Here is a 9,760-nt window from a genome sequence, read left to right as displayed (position 1 = left end):
AAAAATGTATTTATTATGACATTTCACTAGTTGAATGATTCATGGGTCTGGTATACACAGTGGGGATTTCTCATGGTGACCGCAGGAATATAAAAGACTTACTGAAAAGCAATAGGTCAAAATATGGCATAAAAATTTATGCCCTTGTAGATGCAAAGACATATTATGTTTTCAATTTAGACATGTATCCTGAAACTCAGCATCAGGTCCTTATTCATGTAGTAATAAATTTAATGATGCTGTAAACAGACTTGTTGGTCCCATCTCCCAAACTAATCAAAATGTGACATTTGACAGCTGGTTTGCCAGTTTCCAACTGATGTTACACTTGCTAACAGAGCACAAGTTGACCAGCATGGGAACTGTACATAGGAACAATGCAGAAATTCCAAATGAAATGTTGCAATTTCAAAACAGTATTGTATAGTACAATCTTTGGATTTCAGAAAGATGTAACATTGGCCTCATATATGGCAAAGAAAAACAAACTGGTACTGCTGATGTCAACATGTCATGATGGAAATATTGAAAGGGAAACTGACAAAACGGAAGCCTGAGATGGAAACTCTCTACAACAAAACCAAAGGTGGAATAGATGTTGTTGATAAGTTATGCAGCAACTATGATGTCACTTGAAACACAAAGCACTGGCCAATGGTTTTTTACTCCTTTCTAAACATAGAATAAATAAATAGTTTGATAGTTTGCAAAGTAAATAACCAGTGCAAAATGTCATGGAGAAATTTTCTTAGAGGATTGGGACTGGAGCTCATAAGGGATCATTTACCTCAGAGGAAAACAAAATGTTTCTTCCCAGGGGACTACACAAAAAATTGTGCAGCACACTGGTGAGCTGACAGCTGAACATGCAAGTGCATTATCACAAAGACCTACTTCGATAACCGGAAAACAAAAAAAGATGTCAGCTGTGCCCTATAAGAAAATATATGTGTTATCAGTGTAAGTGATACTTGTGTATGGAATATGCAGCTGTTATGTGTGAAGACTGCCTTGGGTGTGACAGGTGAAGCAAAGCGTATTTCTGTGGTGGACTTTTGTTTGTATTTACGCTGTGGTTCACATAGGTTTTTATTTTTGATGTTATCCTTTAGGTTTTATAAGCAATGATGTGAAAATGTTGATGTCTATTCTAAGCACTCATTACATATTTGATATTTTATTTCCCTACTAAGTGCATGGTGTACAGTATAGTAGGAAGCTCCTGACAAAACAGGAAGAGAGGTGATCAGACTTTCACACGTGCTGTCAGTGTAAGCAATAGGTGTGCATGTCTCATGTGTGAAGGTGTGCATGTCATGTGCAAAGACTGTGTTGGGTGTGACAGTTGAAGCAAAGCTTATTTTGTGATGGAGTTCTATTGGTATTTTCATATTTCTGATGTTATGTTTTAGGTTTTGTAAGCAAGTAAACAGCTGATGTGAAAATGTTGATGTCTATTCTAAACATACAAGACATATTAAGAATTTAATAATTTATTTTATCAATATTTCATGTCCTGCTAACTACACACGTATAATAATAACTGACAAAACAACAAGACCACTGAAATGTCAAGTATGTCCTACAAAAAGGCCAGGAAAGCAAAAGACATGTGCTGTCAGTGTAGGCGATGAGTGTGTGTATGGAACATGCTGTTGCCATATGTGCAGACTGCCTTAAGAGTGGCAACTGAAGTAAAGATTTCTTTTTTGATAAAGTACTATTGGTGTTTTTATTTTGGTTCATATAAGATTTTATTTGTGTGGTTCTTTTTTATACTTTGTACACTAAAACAATGTTAAAAATCTGGATGTTTTTTATAAACAATAAATACTAAAATTTCAATACTTTATCTTTGTGATGTTTTTCCTGTTAAGTACTCATTACTTAATAAAACCCATAAAATTAAAATTAATAATTCATCATTAGATGAATATTCTAAAGCATAAACTTGGGCCTGGCAGACCCATGTTTCTCACCTTGCTGATAGGATTTGTGTTGTGCGCCTGTGACCAGCGCTTGGAGCGCTGTGGTGCTCTGGAAGCATCTGGAGAGCGAGGAATGAACGTGTGGACACCCACAGAGGCTGCCGCTCCTCCTACTTTGCCACATCTTTGAGGAACCTGGAGTGGTGTGCTTGAGGGGAGGGTGAGACCTTTGTTAACGGTGACTCACGGCCATAACGATCACTGGGCTTCAGGTCCTGGCTGCAGAGAAGCTCCTGACAGGGAACTTGGAAGCTCTGGAGGACGCGTGGGCAGAGTGACCTCAAACTGTGAAATCTTATTTCTCATGTCCTCTAGTTACAGTCTGATGCGTGTAATCACACGAAACTGAGTGGAATTGGGGTTTAGGCAAGTGTTTCTAGGCTTTAGTTGCTTGGCATCAGTTTCAAATCTGCCCCTTGTTGGACACATCTCAGACTGGGTAGATGGAGTAAGACCATAGCTCTGACAAGGTGGAAAAATTTACCAGCAAAATGTGTTAACTTCAGATCATTCAAACCAGTTAAAGTAAGAGACTGTTCATCTCTACTACTGTCACTGGATTCGGAAACTTCATTTAGTTTAAAAATATAAAAATTGTCTTCTCATTATAGGAATGTTTTGGAAAAAGTTAACAATTATGATTTCTAACTATTCACTCATTAGGTGGAACTGGAGGGGTGGGGAGGGGAGGGGAGGGGAGAGGAGAGGAGGACAAACTACCCAGGGGCACTCTACCCTTGGGCCACACCACAAGCCTTTTAGTTTTTTGAGACAAGGTCTCACTGGAGACCAGTGAGAATCCAGGCAGGATTCGAATTTGTGATCCTCCTGCCTTAGCCCTGCTGAATGCTAGGATCACAGGTGTGCGCCACTGTGCCCGATGGATCTTATTTTGAATGAGCGTTGGCTATTGGTTACCACAGGCATGGAAGTTATGAATTACTGGATCAAGGCTGTATTTTGCAGCAAGTGGCCCCCGAACTTTAAAGGAATCGAAAATGGTCCAGCAGGGTTTGAGATTACCCTGGCTTTGGGATTGCCAGGAGCAGGCAAGGAATAGCCCCAGTGGATAAATTTAAAGGGATCACAGGAGACGAACTTAACATTGCTTTTTGAGACCTAATTGTTAAATGTAACAGTTATATAAACATAATGTATGAATTGCAGAGGAGCAATAAAATAGGAATACAAAGGTCAAAAAGTTCCCATAAAAGCTTTATTAGCCATCTGGGGCTGGGCCTCCTGAACAAGGACTCGGCAGGGCTATGGCGGAGGCCGTGCCTTGCCGAGGGGCTGGGCCTGAGGTGTTTATTTACATTATGACCGATGTGATTCAAATTTCTTAAGGAACTTTGCAAACACAGCAGCATGTTTAAGTTAAATTTAAAGGTACTTTATCCCCAGCCCTAAGGGTACTTCTCACACTGTTCTGCACAGAAGCTGTAGTCTCACTGTGCTGCTGGTGGACCTGCATTCTTAACTTCCGGGACTGGATTTGTGCTGCTTCCGTTGCTTTCCGGTTCCTTTTCCCCTCTGTGAGTGAAATCAGGGATTTCTATCTCAATTGCCTAGAGGCACTCTCTGTGCTCACAGGAGGGAATACTTTGTTCTGGTGTACACCTAGTAAGGAAATCAAATGAATGAGAGCTGGCCCACCCTTTCTAGGCTCATGAATTGCATGGAGTTATAGCTGCTCTATGGAAGAAGACAGGAAAAAAATTCTGAGGAATATGCCACTTGAAAGTACACCTTTCTTTCCTTTGAGCATGACCCTCGTAGGGAGGATAAATTGACAACTTGAGACATCAGATCTCAGGGACATAGCTGCAGCTTCCGCAGACTGGCAGAGCGGTAGGCATGCCAGCTGGGCGCAGGCATCCTGAGGGTCAGCGTCTAACTTGCATTGCCCGAGCTCACTCCTGGGCTCCTCGGAGTACTGAGCCCAGGCTTCAGGGGCAAACAATCAAAGAGGATTACATTTTGGGAAAGGCTGCTCAAAGTGTTCCCAGCTGATTCTGGGTGCAAGGCACAGTAGAAGAAAAAAAGTTTTTGAAGGTGCTAAAGGCAAGGGCCGGGCTGGGGATATAGCTCAGCAGCACAAGCGCCTGGCTGGCAAGCATTAGGTCCTGAGTTCGATTCCCGGTACCAAAATAAATAAATAAATAAAGGCAAGGGCCACACCACAGAACTACAACCCAGCCCAAAGAAAATCTCACGTGTTAGAGAAATTGTTCCCCTTTTCATCTTTGCTGTTTCCAACAAAGATTCCAACATAAATTTGGGGTTTAACAGGCATAGGTTTTTTTAGTATTTATCTCATACTCACTCACTGCCTTCCACTGGAAAAAGGCAGTCTTTGTAGCTTACTGCTCATGCTGCCAGATTCTTTATAAGCTGCAAGACTGACCCCAGCTAAGTACTGAAAATACGTTCTACAAAACACAGACTCTACCTTCAAGGAGGTTACACAAAATATTTTTAGTCTGTATTTTGTGCTTGAAAATAATTACTAAAACATGTCCAATTTACTTAATGTCTAAATGTTCACTTAACACCAGAGTTTAGTTTCATTTCAGCATGTTACAAAAATTGTTTAAGCTGGGCATGGTGGCACACGCCTGTAGTCGCAGCACTTCGGAGGCTGAGGCAGGAGGATTGCCACAAGCTTGAGGCTGTCCCGGGCTACATAGTGAGTTCAAGACCAGCCTGAACTGCATAGTGAGACCCTGTTTCAAAAAAACCCCCCAAAAACAAACAAAAAAGCCTCTAACCCCCCCAAAAAAACAACCAAAAAAGTTAAATTATTCCATCTGAAACTAATATAAATCTTATAATTGTGTGTTAATTCAGCAAATGGGCACTGAGCACCTGCTCTGCACCAGGCAGACCAGCGAAGCAGCAGGGACCGAGACACCTCCTGCCTCTTTCCCAGGGAGCGCATGACAGTGCCTGAGGCTGGGGACACAGGGACACTTCGCTGTCCCGGCAGCCAGGGTTCCGCAGTGCCAATGGCCTTTCCATATGCAATGGGGGGTCACTATGTCATTCTCATTAGAAGAGGAACGGAGCTATGGCTACCTGCTCACCGAAGAGGACGGCCACACAGAATTCATGGTAAGAAGCCAAAATAAACCTGTCCTTAAAAACAAGATGAACGGTCAGAGATGAAAGAGCAGGGTTTAAATAGAGGGATGACCAGGCAGCTTAGAGAAGGAGATAAGAGGAACAGAAGGCAGAGCGAGAGTCAGGTACTTATTTTTGGCCTCATCTGTCATACCAGTTTGTCATATCTGGGAAGCACAGACAGTTTTAAAGAGGCTTAACAAGAAGCCGGGGTAGGAGGAGCAGAATAAAGAATGAGGTGGCTTCCAGAGAAGTGAAGTCAAGAAGGAAAGCTGGAAATGACACTGGAGGGAGGTGGAGGTGCTGCCGAGATTTCAAAATTAACGCTCAACTAGGAGTCAACAGATACTTCCTGATGGTGTGAGCACCCTGCTGAGTCAAGAGCAAGTTAACTGTGAGCCTGGGTTTCTTTGCCGTCTCAGCTGCACCGCACTAACCTACGCCTTTTAAATTTCATTACCGTCCAGCCACAATCTACTGGTGACAAATGGTTCCCAACATAAGAAACAACCTAGCTTAAAATTCATAAACCAGAGCACTTCTCTCCTGGCTTTCCCCCAACACAAAGAATTCACTGCCAGTTTAGGAAGCTAAAAGTTTAGTAAATATAAATATCTCAAAGGAAGACATCCTTGTATTTCACAAAGTTCTAAGAATCAACAGCAAACGATAATTGCTGGTTGGAAATGTTCTATAAAATGAGTTAGAGTACAAACGCTGAAATATTACAAGAGAAATACAAAGAACGGATATATCAAAGAAAGCCCATTTTTCTTCTCCTTCCTTCCCTCCCTCCCTCTTTTTCTTTCTTTGTTTTCTTGAGACAAGGTCTATGTAGTGTAGTGTAGGCTGGCCTTGAAGTCACTGTGTAGCTCAGGCTGGCCTCATTTACCATGATCCTCCTGTCTCAGCCTCCTGAGTGCTGGGATTATAAGCACGCACCATCACACTCAGTCAGCCCATTTTGCTAAAGCATAGTTTGTAAGTTTAAAGTCTCAGGAGGAAATTGTTTACAGCCAGCAGTATTCACCCTTCAAGGTCTTCTGATTTATTCCCATGCTTGGCACAATGTGGTAATGCTGGGTCACATGAATGTTGTAGAACAGTTATTATTCTTTATCTGCTCGGGACTAAAATAGGATAAGAGAAGCCAGTTTTGTGGACCTAAAAGTTTTCAAAGCAAAATAAAGCAAAAACAGATTCATGTTCTTCAGAAGCAATCATTTATACACTAAAATGGGAGAAAACAGATGGTTTTGACTCTTGTGTCCCCAAACTGCAAGTAAAAAAAAGCTATGAATGCACCAGTGCTTCTTCATGCTTGCCCTCCAGCTGCCCCCGCTCTTATGCTGCCCTAAGCTGACACGCGCAGCCTCACCCACGGGTGGTCTGCACTGTAGACACTGCCCAGCATTTTCACGCTGGTTTCTCAAGGCAGCTGTGGACAAAATAGCATCACAATATGGTTATTGTTTCGTTTCCTAAAACTTCTTCAGAATGAACACCTGCCAACCTTATAATGCAGGCATTCCAACCCAGGCGGCTCCTTAGTTTCCTGAATTTTAATTATGCAGCTTGACTTTCAGCATCCATGGCAAAGAATGAAGCCTAAGACCAGTTCTGTGATGAACTAACTTAACTGTAATAGTTCTCAGAACAGAAACTAAGAAGACCGATGCACAGCAGGCACCAGCGGGGATGAACGTAGGGCACGTGCGCTGCAGTGCGTGCAGGGCCTTCTCTGCCCGCACCCCGTCGGGTCACCCCAGCCTCACCCCAGCGGGTCACAGCAGCCTCACCCCAGCGGCCAAGCATTCGGGTTTAATTGTCCTGCGGGCGCTCTGCGATGAACAGGTGGGTTCTGGGTTGCAGTTTGGGCGCTGGGTCTCTAAAAGGTTTGCCGTCACTGACACAGATGCTTTTAGAAACTTGCCCCGCTCCCGCTGTTGGCTGCACAGATCTGCATGATGGAGGCTGAGAGAATTCTAGCACTCAACTCCCGGAAGCTGAGGTAGTAAGAGAAAAATCCCGCCTTCCCCTGAGTGGGGCACTGGATTAACCTGGATTTATCTTCAGCATAACCAGAGAAGTAAAATCGAACAGCTTCTGTGCAGAGCCGGCATCCCTTCCCCGGCGTCTCTCCGCCACTTCTCCGCCTCGTAACAGGCTCAGCACAGCTCCCACTTCACTGCCACTGGGGAGGGTTAACAACCACCAGCGTGGTGACAGCATCAAGGGAAAATGAGTCTGCGCTCCACAGAGTGACGTCTGTGGGGCTTGCAGGTATTTGCTGTCACATGACTGGGAGAGGCTGTGAGTCTCAGGAAGATGTGCAGTATCCCGGAGACCAGGGCTTTGGCTCCAGTGCTGGCACCAGCCCTGGATGGCTGCGCTTCCGCTCCTTGGTTAGGAGAGATGGCAGGGGACGAGGGCTGCCTGGGCATCTCTGCCTCTAGAAGCAGGTGTCATCTTGGGAAATAATAATATGAAAAGTACTTGGAAGTTTAAATATTCTGCTTTGGATCAGCCACTTAAAGCCACAATCTGAAGGCTTTAAGTAGCAGGTGTTCAGGAGTCTGCTTAGGACAAGCAGCCCAGGACACAACACAGCAGTACAGCACTGTACGCGGGCAGCTCCACAGGAAGCAGGAGTGAAGTACCAAGCAAAACAGCTGCGGTCGGGGAGCTGGAGCTTTGTTTCTAGGAGCCCTTACAGAACACATTCTGCGATATTAAGCGTATTCTTTTGACGAAGGTTTTGTTATATTTCAAAATAGATTTTATCAGTTCCCACCTTGGGAAATAAACCAAGAATTAGATTATTAAAATGTAAACCTGCATCTAAAAATAATCACTTGATCGGCAGATGGAGACAGGGGAATTGTGAGTTGAGGCAACCTGGGCTACAGAGTTGGTTCAGAGCTGGCCTGGACTACCCAGTGAGACCTTGTCTCCAAACGACAGAGAAACAAAGAACCCCATGTGATTATCAAATGCACGAATAAGTCAGTGCGTGAGCCAACAGTCTGCCTGTCTTCTGTGTGCAGGAGGCTCAGGCATGGGTTTCCTTTCTCCTTCAATGTCAAAACTTCCCAGGAAGCAGGAGCTGTACCAGGAGAGGACAGGATGGTGCCTGATGGCCGTTCCCAAGACTCAACCTCATGACAGACTAGGGGAGGGGTGATTAGATTCTGGGCACCCAAGGCTGAAGCCGTCAAGGGAAGGTCAGCTTGGAACCTCGGTGCTCCTTCAAGTTTTAGTTATCTCAAGGCTTAGCAGGGAAGACCACAAACATGTAATGGAGTTTGCCTAAACCAAGCTGAAGGCTGCTGCAATGGGGAACAGACTCATCCTTCTCCTTTAATACTGTAATTCCCCCTTATCTGGCACACTGTTTTCTACAATTTCAGTTACTTGTGGTCAATCAGGATCCAAAAATATTGAGTACAAAATTTCAGAAGTAAACAATTCATAAGTTTTAAAAAACTTTTATTGTAGCATAGCATCATAATCATTTCATTTTATTATTAGTTACTGTCAATCTTTTGCTGTGCCTACTTTTTTTTTTTGTCTTTCTGAGACAGGGTTTCACTATGCAGTTCAGGCTGGCCTCGAACTCAGTGATCCTCCTGCCTCAGCCTCCTGAGTGCAAATGCTGAGATCACAGGTGTGTGCCACCACACCTGGGCTTGTGCCTGCTTTTACAATTAAACATTAGTATGTATTATAGGAAAAACAGTCCGGATCCGTATGCATTATAGGAAAAGCTATCCGGATTTTCAGGCATTCATGGACTATAGTTGGAGATCTTGGAAGGTAACCCCTATGGGGGTCTTGGAAGGTACCCCCTGCAGATAAAGGGGGACTGCTGCATATTCTATTCAAGCTAAAATGCATAGACAAATAAACTGACTTAACTCCTAGTCAAGAACTGCAGACCCCATGGACCGGCTTTCTACATGAGGTTAGGCTGGCTCTGCCATCTAAGCGGTAACATCAACTTCACTGAGACCAGACCACGAAGTATCCAAGGACTGATTTAAGAAAACTTACACTCCTTACAATAAAATTCCATCAAACCATCTAATCCAACAGTCTTACCTGCTGGTTCGATCTGGCGTCACTGAAACTCATTTTCTTTCCCAGGTCCAGAATCACCGCGTTCTTGGTTTCACGAATGTAATCGTCACTCACTGGTTGGGAAGACTTTGTGTTTTTCTTCATTAGTCCCTGCGACGGCCTGTAAAATAAATTCACACCGACACACTCACTACGCTTTAAGGGCATTGAGCATGGTATAGAGGATCCGTGTTTGTAGGGGCTTTTCAACATTTTAATTATTAAACAAGTATTCATGGTAATCGCGGGTTTCGGTCTGAAGTATTTAATATCCGTTTTGTTGTTAAAAGATACGCGATCTAGGCATCTCCCACCAATAGCCCTGTCCCAGACCGCGCTGTTCTGCGCACACGACCCCGCTCCACTGGCCTGCGTGTGAGCAGGGCTCTCCGCGCAGCCCAGGCTGGGCTCGGACTCGGGGCTCCCCGCAGGGCTGGGGTCCCCCCGCCCCGACTCACCCGGCCGGCGCGCTCCTCGGCAGCCCCATGGCGTTGGTGGGCGGCGTGGCGGGCAGGGCCGGCAGCACCGAG

General features: G+C 44.4%; 1 protein-coding gene across 1 annotated transcript in view; it reads right to left on the bottom strand.

Moving 5' to 3' along the window:
* Positions 1 to 9,760, bottom strand: part of Mypn (myopalladin) — a gene marked incomplete in the record, with an annotated part of 83,973 nt that overhangs the window by 16,009 nt on the left and 58,204 nt on the right. Inside the window, 2 exon segments of the mRNA XM_013514883.1 lie at positions 9,213 to 9,351; positions 9,689 to 9,760. Coding sequence (XP_013370337.1) covers positions 9,213 to 9,351; positions 9,689 to 9,760 — 211 coding nt within the window.

Source organism: Chinchilla lanigera, unplaced genomic scaffold (assembly GCF_000276665.1).
Source record: "Chinchilla lanigera isolate Chin_1 unplaced genomic scaffold, ChiLan1.0 scaffold00024, whole genome shotgun sequence".
In the NCBI taxonomy this organism is placed as follows: Eukaryota; Metazoa; Chordata; class Mammalia; order Rodentia; family Chinchillidae; genus Chinchilla; species Chinchilla lanigera.
This window is presented reverse-complemented; position numbering and strand designations above follow the sequence as displayed.